At 39.4% G+C, this 22290-nt stretch overlaps 1 protein-coding gene across 2 annotated transcripts in view; it reads left to right on the forward strand.

The window, feature by feature from the left end:
- Positions 1-1757: 1757 nt before the first annotated feature.
- The window catches only part of RBM25 (RNA binding motif protein 25), a 29351-nt gene continuing 8818 nt past the window's right edge, over positions 1758-22290 (forward strand). The window contains exons 1-10 of one of the 2 annotated variants that reach the window (XM_088520441.1): positions 1758-1891; positions 6966-7086; positions 8759-8808; positions 10491-10661; positions 10982-11039; positions 12081-12241; positions 14926-15108; positions 17330-17383; positions 17645-17728; positions 21313-21593. In XM_088520441.1, coding sequence (XP_088376567.1) covers positions 6981-7086; positions 8759-8808; positions 10491-10661; positions 10982-11039; positions 12081-12241; positions 14926-15108; positions 17330-17383; positions 17645-17728; positions 21313-21593 — 1148 coding nt within the window. In that variant the 5' untranslated portion in view covers positions 1758-1891; positions 6966-6980. The remainder of the gene's footprint in view (positions 1892-6965; positions 7087-8758; positions 8809-10490; positions 10662-10981; positions 11040-12080; positions 12242-14925; positions 15109-17329; positions 17384-17644; positions 17729-21312; positions 21594-22290) is intronic. The other variant, XM_088520442.1, reaches the window with a different exon arrangement.

Raw genomic sequence — 22290 nt, forward strand, 5'->3', positions numbered from 1 at the left:
GTGCTCTTGAAAAAGCCCTTCACTGTCACTCCAGCTCTCAGAGCAGTAAATCTTCTATTCCCTCCTCTAGGATGATTTGAGAAGTAAGCAAATGTGGATCCTCCTGCTTTTCTGTAGCACCCCCCTCCCCACTTCCCCCTTCACTATTTTCACAATATGTTCCAAAATGCTGTGTAAAATAGGTGTTCACAGGTGTTTTTTCACCCCCTTCCTATAAATTTTTGTGTTTACAACCTGTAACCTACATTATTTATCGAAGATTTAATGTCCTTGACTTTTAAAATCATACGCTATGGTAATAATCATCAGTTTGATTTTAAGACAAAAGATACTTTCAGCTGATTTTCAGTATGATTTTTGTTGATTTCCATGGGAGTAACAGCATGTGCCAGGGAAAGAGAAACCCACATCGGATAGTGCAGGCGGGCAGTACAGATCCAGAATCCTGATAAGTGGTGACAGTTTTAAAAGACCCTACTCCTACGTGGCTGGAGCGGATATGTTTTACTCAGTTATTCTGGAGCTGTAAGCTCCAGAATATGTTCTTTCCCATATCAGTTTCACAGTTAAAGAGTAAAAATATTGCATAGATGCACAGGTAAATGTAAAATTGAATAGCAGAAAGAGCAGAGATGTGAAAGTAACAATTTTTACTGGATTCTTGTGATGCAGTTTCTTCCTTGGTTAGGATACTAGAGACTAAAGTGTACAATTTGTAAAAGGAGAGTAAATGCAAAATGATTAATTTATTTAAAAAGATGAGCATCTAAATCAAGGAAACCTTTGTGATTTTCCTTGTAAATAAAAAGGCTTGTTAAAGCAATACAAGTAAGTTTGGATTTCAAATTTCTTTTTCAAGTAGATAATAATTTCAATTTTAGATAATTGCATAGAAACATGAAACTTGGAAGATTCCTTGTCTGGCCTTTCAGCTTCTTTGGTTTTCCTCCAAACTGCAAAATGAGAACTGTATTTACCTAAGTAGGTATAAATATTTATGAATTGTTTTTGAAGATTAATAGTAGCCAGAAGCTGCATAGAATGAGTTGTAATTAATGGGAAACAAAGCTGCTGCTTCTAAGAGAGGAAGAAGCCGCTTTCAGTTTTCAAGTATTGCCTATACGAGCCGCTATTGAAATTTTAAACCTTGCACATGTAAAGCGAGGTGAACAGGACCTTGGATTTAAATCTGCTTTTTGGCAGTTCAGTAGCACATATGAAGACAATTTTGTGAATTTTCGTGAACTATCTGCTTCGTATTCAAGCAGTTTTAACAGCGTCAGCTCTGAATGTTTTCCCTGCCATTGCAGATTTACTTGTGGAGAGGATTGTTTGCCACTCAGTTTGATCTCTGAGTATCTTTTTGTAATACAGCAACAGTAAACAATGGGAAATTTAATAGAACAAAACATTCTGGGCTGCCTAGGAAAAAAAAAATGCTTGTTAAGAGCCTTGCTAAGGGCCGGCCTTTCGCAACTCCCGGGCAGTGGCGATCGGCCTCAAGATGGCGCCTCCCGAGGCCGCCCGCCGAGCCGCGGCGCCGGCCAACATGGCGGCCTCCTCTCCGCGGCCCTGGGCCCTTCTAGGCACAGCGCTCTATGGTGCGGCGCGTTGTGCCCGGGCGCGGAGCGCGGGGGCGCTCTGCCCGCGCGGCTCTGTGGTGGCGCGGCGCGGGGCAGGCCGGGCCGCTGGCGGAAGGGGCGGCTCCTGCGAGCGCAGCGCGGCGGCCCCGGCGCGCTCTGCTCCTCTCCGCTCCGCTCGGGCCTAGCGGCGCCGCGAGGCCTCCGAGCGCTCCCCGAGCCCGCGGCGCCCCCGCTCCCCAGCGCCATCCGCGCCCCGCAGGGGCCGACGCGCCGCTCCATACGCGGCTACCGCGCCTCGGCGAAGGCGGGTGAGCGTCGAGGTCTGCGGGGGAGGAGGGGGGAGGGGAGCGGCAGTGCCCTCGCCGCCTGCCGTGAGGAGGCGCCGCGCGGGGCCCGGTCGGGCCACGCTCCCCGCTCAGCCCCGCGGCGGCGGGAGGCGCCGGGCCCGGGCCTGGCGGGGAGGGAGGCGGCGCGGGGGGGGGGGGGGGGGAAGGAGGCAACGCGGCCTCGCGGCGGCGCTGGCGAGCGGCGGCGCGGGCCCTTCCGCTTCCTCCGCAGCCGCCGCCGGCCGACGGGGGAGCCCGCGGCGCGGCCTCTGCCAACGGCCTCCGGGCCCTCGGGAGCGGGAACGGGCCACGGCGCCCCCTCGGCGCTGCGGTGCCGGCCCGAGCAGCTGCACCTTGGCATGCCCTGCTGCGGGGAGTGGAGGCCTTTGTCTGCGGAGGGAGGAGAAGGGAGTGTTCACGTATGCTTCCTTAATAGCCCGCAAGCCGCTCTCTTCCCTTCTTCCCTTCTTCCCTTCTTCCCTTTCCTGGCTTATGGGAGACAAAACATTAGAATGGGAGTCTTCCCTCTCTTCTGATCAAAATTCGTTTGCCTTTTTTTTTTTTGTTTTGTTTTGTTGTTTTTGTAGTCAGAAGAGAACTGCTGCCCATGCCCTGCATCCGCATTTATTAAAAAGTAACTTAGTCCAAAGCAGGCCTAAAGAAGCAGGCACCGAGTTGCTTCTAAGTTTATTATGAGGGAGCTCTCTTAGCCCTTAGCAGCTGTCTGCTTCTCTCTCTTGAGTAACCATTCGTGTTGTGCTGCCACAGCCTGTTCTTACTCCTGAAGAATGAAGGAGTAGCCAGGTTAAGGTGCAGAGTCGCTTCAGACTGCGCTTTGCATGAGCACAGAATTAGGAGCAAAACTCAAGTTTTTCCTGCTTTGGTGTCACAGGCTTTCAGGACAAACCTGTCGGTTTCAGTAAGCACTTTGTGTTTTTAGACATTAGAGAGTAATAGTTGGGGGTGCAACTCACTTGATTTAGAAATATTCACCAACTGCCATCATCTCAGACAAGTGTAAGCAAATTTTTCTGTTTTATCGGAATACATATTTTTTTGTGTGTTTGACGGTGATACCTTGTGTAGCATGCAGGCAGATCTAGAGAAGGCTATGGAGCTGTGTGAGAAGGGGTTGGATATTCTTCACTGAGAGCATCAGCTTGCTTGAAATAAAAAAAATAATAATAAAAAAGAAGACTTAAGGTGAGATTTTTTCTTTGAGAAATATAATTTGTTTATATCAATAGTAAAATAAGTAGTTTTGGTGGCAAACTGTAGGCTTAGTTATTTTCTGTGGCTTAAATAGCTCAACAAATAGCTTAAGAATCCATAGACCTTCTAGAGAGTGATGTAAAAGCCTGCATAATAGCACTAGAAGGCTTATTTATTACATACGCTGTTTCCAGTTTTTCTTAAAATGTTTGTGGTGCTCAGCTGAACACTTAGATGTGGTTAAAAGGTATAAAATACTCCAACATAACTTAGGAGGAGTTATTGTTTAATCTGTGATACTACATTGATACAGACGTTGAAACCAAATGCCAAAGGCTTGTAAGATTCATAATAAAAATAGTCTTATTCTCAAATAGCGTTTGAACACTTTTACTTTTGAGAGCTTTTCTGTGGACGCTTCAGTGAAACGTAGATGTTACTGAATATGTAGTTATAACAGTTCTTTAACTAGGGTGATATTATATAGCGTAGTGTTATGGACCTAAAATACTCAAAGATTCTGTGTATATTTATATGTGTGTGTATATATATATTGTTTGGTGTAACTAAAGCTCAGCAGCAAATATTGTAACTGCCTGTTTCATACAGACATAGCTGTTCTAAAAATGGTTACAAAATGTTTTGCAGGTTGTGTTTTTTTTAAAAAAGTTACAGTTTATGAAAGCACTTTTAGATACTAATTAGTTCAATCGTGACACTAGTAGAAGTAAGATGGCTGCTGTGAGTAGGCGGTACAATTGCCAGATTTGAAGACACTAGCTACCAGTGGTATTTAACTAATAAGCATGCGTTCTGTTTGACACACATTTGTCACTTTATTAAGGGAAAAAAAAAAGCAAATGAAAAAATAGGTTAAAAAGACATTATAACTTTTTAAAAAAAAATATTATTATTTACATGTCCTGTCATTATTGCCTTGCTAAAGCTTCTCATATGGTCACTCCCATCTTACTCGGTCTTTTGACAGCCAGCGAAATCACAGAAGCATGTGGCCGCAATGTCTGAATGAGTATAGCCATCAGTTCATATACTTTACATTCTTTACGGTCTCACACGCTTCAGCTGAGCCTGCTCTCAGGCCAGCCCTGGGAGCCCATGTGGTTCAGCTGAATATTAAAGCACACTTACTCTGACACAGAGTCAGAACTAATAAGTCTCAGTGGACCTTACCTAACTTTAGGGGCATATGGATATTCCTGTATTCTTCCAAGTTTTGTAATCCCGTAACTGATGCAGCTGGCTCTGCATGCAGCTTTGTTCCACTGGGGGTTATTAACTCAGAAAAGCCACGTATGAAAGCAACCAAATGCCCGGGCCCAACTTGGACTGTTGTAGTTGCTTTTATATCATACTCGCCTTAGCTCATAACTCAAGTTGGATCCAAGCTGCTCTGCTCAGAGTAATCTTAGATATTTTGCCATCCTTGGCATTGTTAATGTGCATCTTGGATAAGCTGCCCAAGGGCAGTAAAGTGTACACCTCCATTAGTGTGTTAGCTCCAAACAGGAACATGCTTGTGAAGCAAGTCTCCAGTCGGCCCCACTTAGCCACCTTCAGTGCACATTGGTTTGCACTATTACAGTAGATGACCTGGATTCCTTTAAGATGGAAATACACCAAAAATGCACTCTTAACTGTCAACGGTCATCAGTCCCCTGGAGCAAACTAGAGCGAGTCTGAAATAAAAACTCCCCCAAAACATGTAGTGTGGACCTTGGGGTTGCGGCTCCAAGTAAGCAACTGTTTAGTTGCTTGCTTGCATGCACAGATATGCTGTACCACCTCCAACTGCTGGGAGGGTCTGTACCTTTCTTGAATCTTCTCTAATTGGTGACAGGAGAAGGGAAAAAAAAAAAGTTCTTTCCTTGCAGCTTCTTGGCTGCTACAGAGAGGTGCATGTATCTTTCTCACCCTTGGATATATATCCCTTCTCTAGTGAGCAATCTCAGACTGGGTTCCTGAGTACTCTATAGGCTTTTGTTTTGTTTTAATATATAGAATAAAAATAGAATTAAACTCCTGTCTTTGACAGCTTCATGTTAGTATTTACAGATAGTAGCAAGACCAAACCTTTCTCCAATTTTTTGTTGATGGTCTTCAGGGCCAGAGGTGTTGCAAAAACAGCCTTTCAGTGTGGAAGAAAAAAGAATATAGTGCTCAGAGTTGATAACTTTTTGGAGCTATATGGTTAGCAGTGCATTTTACATATATCTGATAGAAAATTGAAACACTAAATTTGTTCTGTTCTTATTACCTACTTCCTCATTGGAGGAGTAGCATTTTCTGTGAGTGGTATTTTTTTTTTCCTTTGGATACCAATTAATGTATGTTATATATATGTGTGTGTGTGTGTATATATATGTATGTCTGTGGCTATGCAGGCAAATTTTTTTTTTAGTTGATCGTTTTTCTACTTTTTTTTAGTTAAAGGAGCTTTTCACCTCTTGGTGTTCCACACACAGCCCAAAATGGTGTCTCAGTTGAAATACTCATCAGAGCAGGAGAACCAGCTGCCCCCACAGGCACCCTGAAGAATTACAAGCTTCTCTTGTTAAGGTTTTGTGGCCCTCAGATTGTGTAATACTGCTGTAGCCCTCTTAATTTTTTTTCCTCCAAGTGAAAGAGAAAAATTGTTCGCCAGTTCATCTTGGCAGCTTTTTCTTTGCCCATTTGATTTAAAATTGGAAAAAAAGACAGTATGTATTTAAGCATGTTGTTTCTGAAGAACAGAAAGTGTTTCTGTTTATGCTCTATAAAATTTTATAGAATAAGCTTTTATTTGATTGCTGGAGGAATGCTTCCATTTGCTACCATTGTGACTTATCTTTGGTTGAGTTATGCTATCGAGCTGTATATGTGTATGTATTCCACATGGCGGGTTATGTCTGAAGTTCTTCTCGTGGTTTTTCACTGCAGTGTGTATGTACCCGTGGGCTCGTGGCAACATGCTGGAATGCCAAGTGTGCTTTCACGAGCCTAAGTGCAGAGATCTAGCTTGTGTTACCTTCAGCTGCAGTGCTCCATTTAGTTTCTGGAATTGAGAGGGCAGGCGCTTTTTAAAGACTTGACCATGTAAGGCTGATGAGATAATACTTTGAGAAAAAATACATGCCTCATTAGTTTTAAGAGTGCTCTAATTTTTTCCTCATTGACTGGTGTCCGTTATAGTCAGTAGTATATACATAAAAATAACCATCTTGTGAGCAAACTATAAAATGTTCTCTACTACCTGTGTTAGCATATGAAGCCTCAGCTCTTGGACAAGTTGAACTAAGACACTGGAACTGGGAAGTTAAAAATAAATTGAGAACTCTTTAGGAGAACTCCTCCAAGCTTTTAACTGCCTCTGGGCTGGAATTTGGGAACTTCTGCAATGTCCTTATTACTAAATACAATTCACATTCCATATCTGTTTTGTAAGTGATTGTTTCTTATACACGAGAACAGCTTGGTTTACTGAAAAGTGTATTCCAGGACTAATTCTGTGCTCAGATATGGAGAGAGGAAGAGAAGATTTATTTTTTAAGAAATTCATTGACAAAAGGTTTAATTCAGCATTGGTATGAGAGGTCAGTTATGGTTCTGTTTTTTTGTTCATTCTGAAACACTTTGATAGTGCTATTTTTTCACTGTGAAAGATATTTACTGTATCTGTGACTTAATGGTCATCCAAGGATAGAAAAGTTAGGGTAGTTTCAATTTGTAGTTGAATGTCCATTTAAATATTTTAAATCATTGCAGATACTTATCAGTTACACTGCTTTTGTAATTAATGTTTGGGAACTGACTAGTGCCATGTTTTCTTTTTCTATGTTTTTGATAGTTTGCAACTGCAAGAATGTCTTTTCCACCTCATTTGAATCGCCCTCCCATGGGAATCCCAACGCTTCCCCCCGGGATTCCACCTCCACAGTTTCCTGGCTTTCCTCCACCTGTGCCTCCTGGTAAGTTATGGTAGTATATGGAGCTTTTCTAGAAAGAAGTTACCCTTTGTTATTTAAAATTCTGTTACTTGCAAAAGATATTCTGAGTAAATGTATTTCAGTAACACTAACTGAGTACCACTGCTTTGATAGTGGACTGCAGTTTTCAGTTGATTACAAATAGGGCATTACAACCTTTGGAAATTCTTGATACACTGAACATTTGTGATGTGAAAATATGGCAGCAACTTTCAGAGAATCTTCAAATTGGGTAGAAGCTAGCTTTGTGCTGCCATTCTTATTTAAATATGAAAGAAAATGTAAACAAGCAACAAAAATGTATTTCATATTGTGTTAGATACTTCTGGTGAGGAGCCCAACAGTTTTAGGATCCTTTCATGCTCTAAAACATGATGAATATAGAAGAATGAGGTAGCCCCATAATGAAAGGTTCTGTTGGAGCTTGTGGGTTCTATGTTCAGTTCTCTGTCTTATTGTAGCTTTTTTTTTTTTTTTTTTCTTTTAATCTGGCTGGAGACTTAGCAGGTATCATGGACTTCATAAGGAACAAACAGGTTCGCTAATATGAAGTTTGGTGCATTTGAGGCATCAAATTGCAGAACTTTATTGCCCCCTGTATAAAGTACTACTTTTATATGTCTGTCTTTAAAATAATTTCCTACTAGTTTCAGTGAGTGCGCCTCAGTTTTAAGGCTGTGGGAATTTGGTGGATTGCCTTATGTGGTTCTGCCACATTGATCCACGCCTCGTGAGCCTCCACTTTGGAGACCTTTACTCTAAGGCTGCTTTGCCAGTTGAATCACACAGTGTTCTTCCCTAGGCTGCAGATTATTCTTGGGTTGCAGAGACAATATCTGTGTGCAGTAATCAAGACTTGGGGCATATAGTGGCAGCTTACATGTGTACTGCTCGATATGTAGAGCTTTGTATGTCTGGCGGTACCTTTTCTGATGATGCTCAATATTTCATTTGATTTCCTGGCTTCTGCTTCATATTAGGCTGATAGTCTCAGGGAGCAGATAATTATAGACTTGTCTAAGAAAACTAACTGCATTGGGCATGGTGTTCCTCTGTGCAGAACATGGGCTTCACTTCAGCGTTCTTGATTTTTTTTGTTCTCTCTTGCACTTTTTTTCTTTTTTTAATAATGGGACTGGCTGTGAAATCTAGTCATGCAATATCTTTATCCCTCTCTAGCAGCTGGCATACAAAGAATAACAGCCTTTATTATGAACAGATATTAGTTCACATGATGGTACTTAAGGCTGCCAGTGAATTTTGTAGTGGGAAGAGTGCATGGTTCACCTGAGTAAATACTGTTCTAAATCAAGTTTTAAAGACTAAGCCAAGTGCTTAGCAGGTACAAAGCTTCTAGATTGAGGCTTTCTATGTGTCTAGTATTAAGCTGTTTTGTAAATAATGCGAAGATAAATAAGAACAGGACCAGATATCATATTCTTGATAAATAAGAACCTGACCAGAATCTACTTGCTGTATAGTGTCAATGAGCTGTGCTCGAATGCTTAGGAAATACTGGTAGTTTTCAGTACTGTGGAATTTTTATTTGACCAGAATTGTTTTCTGGTTTGGAAATGATGTCTACAATTGATTAATTTATGTTCATTAGCAATCTTAATAAGGTAGTTTAATATTAATATCTTGTCTTTCTCAGGGACCCCTATGATTCCTGTGCCAATGGGCATTATGGCTCCTGCTCCAACTGTAAGTGTTATACTGGAGATGAAATGATAGGCAAATAAAATTATAGTCATAGAATCCTTAAGGTTGGAAGGGACCTTTAGAGGTCATCTAGTCCAACCCCCCTGCACACACAGGGTCACCCAGAGCACGTGGCACAGGACTGCGTCCAAGCGGGTTTTGAAGATCTCCAGAGAAGGAGACTCCACAACCTCTCTTGGCAACCTGTTCTAGTGTTCTGTTATCTTCACTGTCAAGAAAATTTTCCTCAAGTTCCTGTGGAAAATGGAGAGTAAAGCTTTCATACTTCTTAATAGATGGGATAGTAGTATTTCTCTGTTTTGCTGTGTTTCACCTGAATTCATATTGTAAAAGAAACTGCCTAGGTTTGAATGCAGCTATTCTAATAGTGTTAATTTCTGACCTGAGCAAAGCTTGAAAACATGTCTGTACTTGCTAGCTGCAGTACTGGAGCAATTGCTGTTCTTCAAAAAGATTACCCTGAACTACAATGATTTAGGCAATAGTACCTTGTGCTCATGCATGGCCTAGCTGTGCAGTGTGGTCAGGTTCTAAATCTTTCAAGACTGCTGACCCAGCAGGGTGCTCTGGAGTCATTGCCTAATCCAGGTTTATGAGGGCATCATGCTTCACGATTGAGTTGGCTAGAAAGGTGTGTGAGCAGCTTACAAACAAATCCCCTTTTTCCCATTTGATATGGGAAGGAAGATTTGGGTGCAATGCACGCTTGCAGAAGAGTATATGAAAATAGTTCTTTTTTTTTTCCTGATTGGTAAGAAGACTTCCAATTAATGAAAATAAATGGGCTCTTTATACTTTAAAGTTTTGCTCCTTGGATTCAAAGTGCCATTACCATTTTTGACTTTTGCGTCAGTGAAATCTCCCCCAAATAATACGTTTTGAATGGTTCACATTCTGTTACACAAGAATATGCTCACAAAAAGCAGTGTATATAATACCAAGATGGAGCAAATGCATTATTCACAGTCCTGAAAGTTAGTTTAATTAAAAATAACCTCATTAAAAGGATTAAAGTGCATATGTATTGTCAGGTGGTAGGTGGAAGGAGAGATGCAGCAAACTAGAACAGATCATCATGCCCATCTTTGTATGGTCTATTTAACAAGTGGTTGCTCCTTAACCAAAGCGAGAGGCTATAATAATGGGTTTATATTGCCGTAGTAAAGCAATAGTGCCTATTCAGTCCACAAGAGCTTTAAGGCTTGTCATGAGTCCTTTGAGGCCTTTTATTTGAGTCAGAGTTACTTTTCTATTGCAGTTTGCTTTTTTAAGAATCCAGTACAGGATTCTTATTATCAGCTTCTTGTTAGGTGAGTTACTTCAACTTTCTGTGAGTCAAATGTCTGATCGTGTGTGCTGATCTTGATACTCTCATTAGCGACAGATGGGAGGGATATTTTTTTCCTTACTTACTTTGCCAGAAAAAGTCAGTCTCTTTTTGTGCTGTGTTTTTTTTTTGTTGTTGTTTGTTTGTTTAAAAAAAGAGAGTTAGCCTGAACTATTTATGGTATCTCACTCCATAAGCATAGCTAATGCTCGTATAAAAACTTAATTCTGAAATATAATTTCCAATTCTTTTGTCTTATGGGTTTAAGTCTCTTAAAACTATGGGGGGAAAAAAAAGCAACAAAACCCCACTTCCTTATAATCTCTTCTCTTTCTAGGTGTTAGTTCCTACCACAGTGTCTATGGTTGGAAAACATTTGGGAGTCAGAAAAGAACACCCTGGCTTAAAAGTCAAAGAAAACGATGAAAACAGTGGTCCCACTACCACTGTTTTTGTAGGCAATATTTCTGAGAAGGCCTCAGACATGCTCATAAGGCAGCTTCTAGCGGTAAGTGCATTGCACTGCTTGTTAAATATTATTGTTGGCTGGTAAATAATGACTACTAGAAAGTAATGTGTTGAAACTAAAAGTAAATTTTTTTCAACTCCCTTGAATAGTGCCCATTAGTGCCCTTGAGTTTTAAGTTGGTAAATACTCGAAGAGCACAACTTTTTTTTTTTAACCTATACATTGGACATAAATTATTTCTAGTAGTGTTTATGCTTTTCATATCTGTTTCTTCGCAACAATAGTTGCAAGTAATAAAGCTTTTTTCAATGCTCTGACCAGAGTAGATGTTTAATAAATATTATTTATCTTTAATGCAGAAATGTGGTTTAGTTTTGAGTTGGAAGAGAGTACAAGGAGCATCTGGCAAACTTCAAGGTAAACATTTGTGCTTTTAATAATCTCTGATCAGACTGCTGTTTTTATTACTGGTGACTTTTCAAATATATATCTGAGGCATTTCTATCCTAATACTTTTACAGATTAATATAGGTATTGTATACAGTACTTAACTGCTAAGTATTTTGTGGTAAAGAGTTAATATCTTCTGTCCTTGGAATCAAAAAAGAAATGGGGGGGTGGGGAAGAAAGATTCAGAGTATTTCTTGGATGTTCAGCTTTCTGTTCAGAAATAGAGTCAAGGGTTTACAGACCCATCCCTAAGAGAGGTTTACTAACCTGTATTTACCCTCAGAAAGGAGATTTGCTGCAGCATTCTTAGGCAGTCTGTTCATTTAAAATATTAGTCTGTTCCTGCTTAACTGCTAAGGAGGTTTTCCTGATATCCAAACGAGTTTATCTTTTCTCCCTTTCCCCAAATTGAACTGATTTTTTTTTCCTTCCTCCTTTGACCTTTCTTCACTGGATACAGGAAGCATTTTGATTGTTCTTTGCTGCTGCATTTGGTTGTCTCTTAAAAAATGGGGGTTGGACTAGATGATCTCTAGAGGTCCCTTCCAACCCTAAGCATTCTATGATTTTCTTCAATTTTTTGTTGTATCATACTTCTTATTTACTGTGGTCGTAAGATCTTTTTCTCATTTAATTACGACTTTCTTTACCAGTTGTGAAGAACCAAATTTGAAATATCCTTCTAGCTTAACAGTGACCTACTGGTTGACATCCTTGGCCTTCAGATAATTGCAGCTCCACAGTACTTTCATGCAGACTTCATTTCCTCAGTTTAGAAAGTCATGTCAAAAGCCTTACAAACACAGAATACGTTTAATTCTATTCACAAGGCCATTAATGATGTCAAAGATTAATGCAATGACTGATCTTTTTGACTGTCTTTTTTATGATGTATATTCCTGGCTTTAAAAAAAGGCATAGGCTTAATGATTCAAAACACTTTTTTTGTTTCCTCAAAATAAATTACCTGAAGAGATTCTTATATTTAATTTCAATCATCTCTTTTAGCCTTTGGATTTTGCGAGTACAAAGAACCAGATTCCACGCTACGAGCACTGAGACTACTCCACGATCTCCAGATTGGAGAAAAGAAGCTGCTAGTCAAAGTTGATGCAAAGACAAAGGCTCAGCTAGACGAATGGAAAGCAAAGAAAAAGGCCTCTAATGGGGTATGTATATAATGTGTGACTTGAGACTGCTGAAATAATACTTGCTAGATAAGATTGTAAGCAGGTCTTGGAGATTCTATTCTTGACTCTGCCCTTAGTTAACTTTAGGATTTTTCAGAAATGACATTAATGAGTCTGAAGATACAGTGAAGTCCAGTGGAGTCTAAGCCTCTCATTTGCAAGCACACTGGAAAGTTTCTAATGTGTTGACTACTATGAGTAAACACACTTGGTTATTTAAAATTGATTAACCATGTAGCTATTCTGAGTAAATTTACATAGCCATGTAAATCTATTTAATTGTGTTTTATGTTGGAACTAGAATGGAATTAGAATGGAAATGCAAGTCATTTCCATTTAACGGACTTTTAAAATCATGGCAGTAGTTCAATGTGTCGCCAACTTCTCCGCAAACTACAACTGAATCTCTAGAATGAATTTTGTAATCCATTCTAAAGCTTAGTAACACATGCCCTATGTTATGAATCTGCCGCTCCATCTTTATTCATGAACTATTAAAAGTTTTTAAACTCAAGTAATTGTTACAGTGGCAGACACTGTAAAACCTATATAAAGATAATCAGGGTTTCTCCCCTCCATCCTGCAGTGGTTTTCTCTCCTTTTCATTCATATGTTCTAGAAGTAGATCATTCTATGCAGTTATCGAATAGTGGACAGCTTACAGGCAAATCCCATGTTTAGGAGATGGGGAAATATCTATGTTTTTGTACTCTTGTTTTCTAAGGATAAAAGACATATATTGGTCACTGGTTATCTACTAATTCTTAACTTTTTTAATGTTTGTATATTCTGGAATATACAGATTATAGTGGGGTACAAAAATACTGAGCTGCAGAATATGCATTGAAATGAATTTTATCAATTTCTTTGCTAAAATAATGTATCTCTCTTTATAATCTAGTTTTTGGGTTTGCTCTTTAACTATTTTAAGATTGTGCACATACCTTAAGGTATTTACTGTTTACAGAAACTACTTTGTGTAAAGTGAAAGTGAACAGAGGTTCTTGTTCAGAAAGCTACATCAGATTTGCTCTTAAAGCTATGTAGAGTGTAGTGGGGACACATAGTTTCATTTCCTTTTACTTAAAGAAGAGGCATAACGATGACTTGAAGCACTTTCGACCCTCTATCCAGCCTATGGAGTTAAATGCAGTGGCTCAGTAAAGCAGAATACTAAGTACATGAGCATAGAATGGAGTAATACATTAACTGCTAACCTATGTTAGGAGAAAGCGTGTGATTTGCCTCCCCCTTCCATTCTAGGCCTCCTTGTTTCCTGTTGGTGTCACTTGTAATATCTGTGCCTTACAGCTGGAACTGTGCTCAAGGTTAAAGTAGCACTGAAGTCTTTGGACATCTCATGCATTTTGTTTTCTGTGTGTTCCTTTGGGTTGTTGAGGATGGCTACAGTAAAGCAACGGGTGCTGTTTGTGTCTTTGAAGTTGCATTTTGTCAAAGACAACAGTAGATGCCTATTTTGCTTAGAGAGTGAGATTAGCTCCAAGTGTCTTTTCATAAGCAGAGAAAGTCTGGAGCTGCTGAGGAATTTTTATCAAGCATATTTTATCGTGCCACTGTGGTTTCTTTCAATTAACCTGTGCCTGCCATCGCTGGTGCCACTCAGATTCCAAGGTTGCAGCTTTCTGTAATATTTTATTAAGAAATCAAACACATGCTGCAAAGCGATCTCTTAGAGCAAATTTCTTAGAGCCAAGCAAACCTTTATCTAATTAGATCCTCTCCCTGATCACTTCTTCTCCCTGGTCCTCTTCAATTACGCTCTCTGTCACTGTCTTTAGCTCTTTTCAGCCTGTTCCTCCTTGGCTTGGTAACCTCTTCAGCTCCAACTGAATCCTCCCTTCCCCCTCATTCTTAGCTGCTGTTCCATCAGACCCTTTCCTCCCCTCGTCCCACCCACCACCTATCACTTGATGGCATACCCAGATGGATTCTAAGGTAGGATTCCATTTTTTTAAAGGATGGAGGGGATTGAGAAGCGGGCAGACTTACTTAGTGTGCAGGTTAGTATGTTATATTCTTTCACGTAGCGGTCACCGAAAGGCACTTTGTGTTTGTTCCCCTTTCTCCCTATGACATCGAAAGGGGCAAAAGGTGAGAGGAATCATGAAGTAATCAATCAGCAACAATAAGAAAATGTTTGCCTTGTGAGGAATACTTTCTCTGACAATATTTCTTCTATTATAGATCTCCTTTTATATGTTGCAACTTTAAATTTTGAGGTAGATATTTGTATTGCATGGCACTAAAGTAGTAGGCTTTGAAGAATTGCTGTTGAAATGTCTTAAAGCTCTGAAGGAAGGATGGTATAAACTTTTGACCCAAACTTGGATTATAGTGATTACCTTTCTGTGAAAGCATGTGCTGTTTTTCCTGTCTACCACTTCAACCACTATGTATCTGTTCTGTTTTTTTTACACAGTCCTACAGTTGCTCTTTGCAGTGATTCTGCATGTAAAACTGTATGATCTCTTGTCTCTGCTTGTGTTAAAAGATCTGAGTAATACACTGCACAGCTGATAGCTATTTTTAAGTTATTAATAAATGCTCTAGGCATATAAATATGATGATCAAAGATGAATTTTTGAAATAAAACTAATATTTTCAATTTATTGATTTCTCTTCCTTTGCCATTTTCTCCTTAGAACTCCAGACCAGAGACAACGAATGATGATGATGAAGCACTGGATGAGGAAACGAAGAGAAGAGATCAGATAATTAAAGGGGCCATTGATGTCTTAATACGAGAATATTCCAGCGAGCTCAATGCCCCCTCCCAGGAATCTGACTCTCATCCCAGGAAGAAGAAAAAGGAAAAGAAGGAGGACGTATGTGTTTTGATTTTGGACAAAACAGATTTTTCTTCAGCTCACCTTACATAAGGGCCAAACCTTGTGCAAATACTATAAGCCTAAACTTCTGATGAGAAAACAAATCAACAAGCACTGAAGTCAGCAGCAGTTTCGTGTTTTAAGCTGAAATATAGTCAGTCATAGAAACTTTCCCTTCAGGATGGTTTAGGGGTCTAAGCACCTAGACTTCTTGGCGCAAGAGGCTTGAATCTGGGCAGGTTTCAAACAACCTTTCATCCTTCTGAAGGTGGAAATGCTGAATTCAGTGCAGTGTAATGTGTGTGTGTGTGCTCACACATAGGTTTTTCCAGACAAGATCTTTAAAAACGGCTGAAAAGAGTTCCTGCATACCTTGCATTGGCATTGAAAGATGCGAGGGCATTTTTTTTTTTTTTTTTTTTTTTTTTTTTTAGTGGCAGGAGTTTGCTCTGGTGGTTTTTGACAAATTCTTCCTCTCCTTGCTTATCATATGCGTTCTTGTAGTGTGCCTTGATTCAACTGGCTGCTGCTGTCTCACCAAACGTGGAAGCATTTTGGTAGTTGCTTGTGTGTATACTTAAACTTTTGAGGAATCCTTGAGGGATGAAAGGTGCCTTCTAATCTTACTACTTCACAAAATCACTCGACACAGATGTCGATTTAGCTGTGTTGATCAGCTGGTTTTCCTGTATTGTGTAATGTGCCAAAAAATGTTAGGTAAAAATGAGTGTTCTGGTGCTGCACCTGCTTCTACGAATGGTCTTCTTAATGCATTAAAGCAAACTCTGGAGAAGAGGGAATAAGAATGAGCAATCTCAGACTTAAGCTTTTCCAACCAGGTTTCTAACCTGGTGGTCTCTCTCACCTGCCATGCCTCACCTAATATACAAGAGACTGGAGAATTGTTTTTCCAGGATTTTTACTCACTTAAGTCTTTTGCAAAGTGCCATTCCAAGGCAATAAGGCAGTTTCAACTGCTCATGGGGTGTATGTGTGGTGCAAGATGGGGTGCACATCTCCCTCAGGGAGCGAGTGCATCTGCCCCCACAACATTGGTAGCTATGGCTAACCTGAGATAACGAGAGTGCTGAGCTGAGAATCTGTTTCTTTCCTCTCCCTTCTCTTGGGAGAAGATGCTTATTGGATGGGAATTTAAGAATGAGTCATTGTCTAATGCTATGAGCTGTATATTTTTTAAAGAAGCATTGTAACCATGTTAATTGTGTTGTGGGTACATATATGACCTCATGGTATATATATGACAGGTAGCTCAAACTGAAAGAGGCCATCACAGTCTTAAAGCCTTGAGGATATTGTTGGGATGGAGAGATTCTGCTAGCTCTGTGTGATCTAGAATGAGACTGACCTGAGCTAGTCAAGTAGACAAATATACTCTTTTTAAAATATAGCACTTGCGGGTTGAAATTATACCCCATCCTTCCTTTCCTAGAGGGAAGGAGGAAAGGAAACTTGAAGGTTGCCCTGTTTGGCCTGTGTGGATAGAGCTGGGAGTAAAGAGGTGGTCCTAGCTCATTGTTCTCTTGCCCTTAAAGGAGAGGGGAGAGAAGGACTGTTGGGTGGGGGGAAGAAAATGGGGAAAGTGGATACAGACCTTTGTGTGGAGGGTGGGATCTATTCCCTAAAAGACTTGGGGTGAAGAAGACTCTAGCTGGTGTTAGCGGCAGAGTCTGTGATTAGTTTTTCTGGATGAAGCCATGACTGATGTGGGGCAGATGAAAATGTATGGGGGGAAATGAGAATGAGTGGAATCTGTTTTTTGGTTTTTGTTTTTTCTCTTCAATTTCAAGCATGGGGGAACCTCGCTAATTCGCATTAACTACGAGGATGCTTAAGGTGCAATTTAACAAATTTTGCGAATTAGCGAGTAAATGAATTCAAGACTTATGCACCACAAATATACTGATTGTTCATTTTGACAAGTGTAGCTTAGTCTTATTTATGACTTTATCATAGCATGCTAATATGCTGTAGTATACTTTGTAATTTGGTGAAGTCTTACTAATATGAGACTCACTCTATATTTCAATAGTTTAGAGAAGGGAGAATTAGCGAGGTTCTTCTGTAATTTTGTTGAAACTAAGAAATGAGATCACAGCAATACAATATTGCTTTCTAGTGCAAACATACAAAACATTGTTTTTCAGAGTAGTGTGCAATCTATTTTTAAAAAAAAAAATCTCCGTGGATTTTTCCGCAGATTTTCCGCAGATTTCCAGTGGCCCCACTGATACCTTATCCACTCATCACCAAGGTTCGTTTACATTGTAGGCTTTGACAATGACTATGTTTACTGCTAGTTGCCAGATTTGTGACTCTTGTCCATCTGATTTTTTTTTTTTTTAATTTTTTTTTCACTCATTAACATCAGACTGTCAGGTTTGGTACTGCAGAAGGACTTTATTTATCTTTTACAAGACTGGTTGAAAACTTCTAACCTTCAGCTTTTCTCTTTTTGTTCTGTGTCTGTACAGATGGCTTTTAATGCTTTTCCACCTGTCCCCTTGTTTTTTAGGAGGATATAAATGCTATAGAAATGGAGGAAGACAAAAGAGACCTGATATCAAGAGAGATCAGTAAATTCAGAGACACACACAAGGTAGTATTCTTGTTTTTACACTTAATACAAATTAGGCTTTTTCGAAATCCAGAAAAACACTTTTAAAAATGTAGCTGTACATTGCAATATCACTTAAAATGCTGTTTGTATTAGGTTTAATATACGTAGTTCTTTAGAAATCAACAAAAGACAAATGCCGCGTTAAAGTGGCCCTTGATGGCTTTATGCTAAGATTTTTTGATTGCTACTGATTACTTTGCAGTCATCTCACTTTAACATGAATAAAGGCAACTTAAGTTTCTACACATACATTAAGTCAAGATACTTATAACTAAATAAATGGGGCTGCAATATAAGACATACACTTGAGTGTGTTTCTGTAGGTAGATTTATAACATAATCCAAGATTTTATGAAGAGTTGAAATTTGAATAAATTTAAGTCTTTTATTTTAATAGTTCTAAGTTAAGAGTGGGGGAAGATTAAAACTAGGTCAGTGGTTACCAGACTTACCAAAATTTAGATGCATGGAAGAACTGTAAATTCCCATTAAGCTAATCTATTCATTGACCCCCACCATTATGATAGAGATCATATGGTGACTAATGCAAGATGAAACTCACAGCTTGGAAAGTAACATGGAATAGGATGTAAGTATGAGCTTCTGTTTTTTATTATACTTATGGATGCCCCCTCAGAAAAATATGCAAAGGGGTAACTGGCTTGGAAATGTTTGTGCATATCAAATCCCACCTGAGGATTCCCATGTATAGAAGTTTCTGTTAATGTTAGTGCATCTGTGAATGTTTCTGCTTTGGAGAATGGTGCTTATGGATAGTGAAGCACAACTATGCATGTAATGTTCTTATTTTAATGTTTAGCTTAAAGATGGTATTATTTTTCCCCAAGACTGGGGCCCACAGAAGTATCAGCAGGCTCCTCTTTTGAGCACACGCTTTGATTTCAAAATACCCCAAGTCAACATTAATGAAAAAGTTGAAGGTAGAGCAAGGTGAAGTATGCCTGTGTTATTCACCTTTACCTTGTGTATTCTTTGGGGAGGTACCATGTTGTTATACAGCTGTATCAATGTAAACACAAGTGCCTGTATGTTGCTGGAAATACATATATTCAGTTTTTGTCTCAGCTAAGTTGGAAATAAAAACCTGCGGGGGAAAAAAATCTAGGAGAAAGCATCTGGAGAAGCTCAGTAATCGAATGTGAAACTGGTCACTGGTGGAATTTCAGTAGAATTGTGTTTAATTCCAAGCCCTAACAAGTCACTGGTATAAAATGCAAACAAGTCATATGCTTAAAAAAAAAAGCAAACAAAAAAACCCAACAAAAACAACAACAAAAAATGCTTCATTGTTTCAGAAGCTGTTTGGCATTTTAGTGCCTTTAATCTGTATTATTTGGGGGACTGTTTTGGGTCTCTTAACATTAAAAATCAACTTAAAGTAGTCATTGTGTATATTGGATATGACATTTAAAAGGGGCTGTTGAATCTCATGCAGCTGGCTAGTGAGCACAGTGAACCTTTGCATGTTTTTGGTATGAGATTATAAAACAATAACCACAGACTGTCAGGGTATCAGCATTGCAGGGGGCGTCCATTTACAGCACGGACGAGTCTGAAGAGAGCTCAAGGTAAGATCTATAATTCTTCTACCTGTTCATTTCTCTTCATTGCTTCAGTTTATCTGATACCGTTCCCATCCCATTACCCTTTCAGATCTTCTTGTTTAGGTTGATAGAATTTGGTGAGGTCAGGTTTTGATTACAAGAGAGACCATTTTTTCAATTGGATTTTAAGAAAGTGAACCTACAAAACGGATTTGAAACACCAAGATTTTTTGTGTGTATATATTTACATATATGTATATATTAAAAAACACTCTCTTGAGAAATTTTCTTTTCTCACTGTGAACAAAGAGAGTGGTAAAAAAGCAGAAGTCCAACCAAAGAAATTTTTATTGGAACATCTAAGATCACCTGTAAGTATCAACCACTTCAGCATATAAGCTTTTTTTTAATATGAAATTTGAGGTAAGTTGGATTTTTAAAAGTGGCAGCCTGATTTAACATCTGACCATACAAAGGTTTAACACACAAAGTTCTTATATAGCCCTATAGGAACTGGTTTTCAGCGCAGTATATTCTGTAGAATTTAAGTTCTGTTTTTCATATCAGTTTTCTACCAATTTCCTGCCATTTTTAGTCCCTTTTTCCTTTTGTGATTTCGATGTATCCAACATCGGTTTGCCTGTATTGTGCTATCAATGCAGTGTAGTTTGACTGGATACATTGATTGCTAGTGAATTAGCTTTATTTCTGTAATCCTTTGTTGGTTCTCTGGTCCCTGGCCTATGGCAGAAGAATGCATACCAGGTAAGATTGCTTTTTAAAGTTGTCTTAAATGCTTTGTTTAAAAGAAAGAAAAAAAAAAAAAGAGAGAAAATGCTATTTCATTGTTCCGGTTTTTAATTTCATTTCAGTGGTGGTAAATGTGGAGCCAAAGGGGATAAACCTGTTTTTTCTGCTCAAAATACATTCCAAAAATGTGGTGCTATGGGTGTTATCACATCCATTAGGTTGAAATTTGGTATATTTGGTTGTTATTTGGTATATTTGTGAACCGTGTACTTGCTCTTCCTCCCAGAAACATAGCTTATAGGCAAGGTTAATCCAGTGTTGGCGGTCCATGTCCTAGCACAGCATCTGTAAGTTAACACATAACAATTGCTTCCAAGGATGGATTTATCTATCATTCTGTTCATGTATTTTCTATTGTCTTATAGGAATTCTGGTCATAGGAACTGTTTTTATTTGAAAAAAGTGCCAATTTTATACAATTTTTAGTAGAACTGTAGCAGGTAACCCTTTAGCTTCTGTGTTTCAAAAGAGCTATTTCCAACCTTTATTCCGCCCCCCCCCTTTTTTTTTTCTCTTTAACTCTCTCCATCTTGCAGTGGTGAAAGTTAAGGATTCCATTCTTACCAATTAGCAGTTAGACTTTTTTTTTTTTTTTTTAGGGAGGGGAAAAGGGGAAAGGTGGCAGCTCTCATCACTGTTTAACCACATGCACCATGTGTAAGTGGATAAATTTCTTTACCCAAGTTTTCATATAGGATGGTTTTGGTCTGCCAAGGCTTCTTGGGAAACAATTCACTGTTCCAGTAAGCATTCCACTCGAATATAATTTTTCTTTCTAGTTGAACAGAATTAATTTTGTCAGCTAAAAGCTCACTTTGCTTGTACCCAAGTGGCTTATTTCACCTATGGAATTTGTTGCCCACCTGAACCATGATTGGCAGTGCACTGTGTATGTCCAGTTTAGTCAACTTATATTACAAGGTCAGGCCAGCCCTGCCCTGCTAAGGTTGGAGATTGCTGGTCTGTGTAGATCTATGCTTTTGCACGAAATCTAGTCTTGTGATTGCTGCATTTTGATTTCATACTTAACAAGTTCAAAAAAAAAAAAAACCCCACCAAACCCTATGTAATATTTGAAAATCAGTGGCGGTTTTGGTATTTCCATTACCAGCCTTGTGTGTTGCGCCGGGAATATCCAGTTTCTATAGCTATGAAATTAACTGTGAAAGTTCTCTTGTTGGTTTTTAGAAACTGGAGGAGGAAAAAGGCAAAAAGGAGAAAGAAAGACAGGAAATTGAAAAAGAACGCAGAGAAAGAGAAAGGGAACGGGAGCGTGAACGAGAAAGGAGGGAGCGTGAAAGAGAAAGGGAGCGTGAACGTGAACGAGAGAAGGAGAAGGAACGGGAACGAGAACGAGATAGGGATCGTGACCGAACTAAAGACCGAGACAGAGACCGCGAACGGGACAGAGACCGTGACAGAGATCGCGAAAGGAGTTCAGATCGCAACAAGGATCGGAGTCGATCAAGGTCAGTACCTCGGGGATGCTGTCTGACTGCTACGCTTTTCCTAGCATTTAGTGCAGATAGTTCACTGATGAGTGCCCATTCAAAAAACCATCTTATCTGGAAGTTCAGTTTATACTGAACCTTTATAACCTTTATGAAGCTTTTATAAGCAGGAAGTCAGATTTTAGAAAATGCTGCATTTATGCAGATCTGAAGAGTACTTTTTTTTTCCCCCCACAGTATAGCAGTATAACAAGTCATACGCAGCAAGCAAGCCATGACTCAAATGTGCCTTTTTCTCTAGAATCTTATTCTTGTCTGTAATGAGTAGTGATATTCCTACTTGAGGTTCTTTCTCTGCTTCTGTTATCTTTTAGCTGCTTAACCTAGTTTTCTCTAGATTAAGTAGTTTTTATGTTTCTTGATGCATGCGTGTATATATATGTGTGTGTGTGTTTAACAAGAAGCTTGCTCTTTCAGTCTGCGACTAGTTTTGTCAGGCTCTAGATAATTTCATCCTCTTTAGCAGAGTAAAAAGAGCTGTATCATTTTAAATTGAAAGGTCCTAGTGTCTGGAAGCCCTGTAAACATGAAGGATTTATAAAGTGAACTTTTTTTTTCTGGGTGTTTTTGTGTTTCACTTGGGTCTGTGGGTCTTAGCTGTCTGTGAGGGAAGCACTAACACACACTGGGAGCTGCCATGTACTCATTCTTGGTT

This window comes from Tinamus guttatus, unplaced genomic scaffold (assembly GCF_059628265.1).
Source record: "Tinamus guttatus ecotype Peru unplaced genomic scaffold, ASM5962826v1 Tinamus_guttatus_pri_ptg000089l, whole genome shotgun sequence".
In the NCBI taxonomy this organism is placed as follows: domain Eukaryota; kingdom Metazoa; phylum Chordata; class Aves; order Tinamiformes; family Tinamidae; genus Tinamus; species Tinamus guttatus.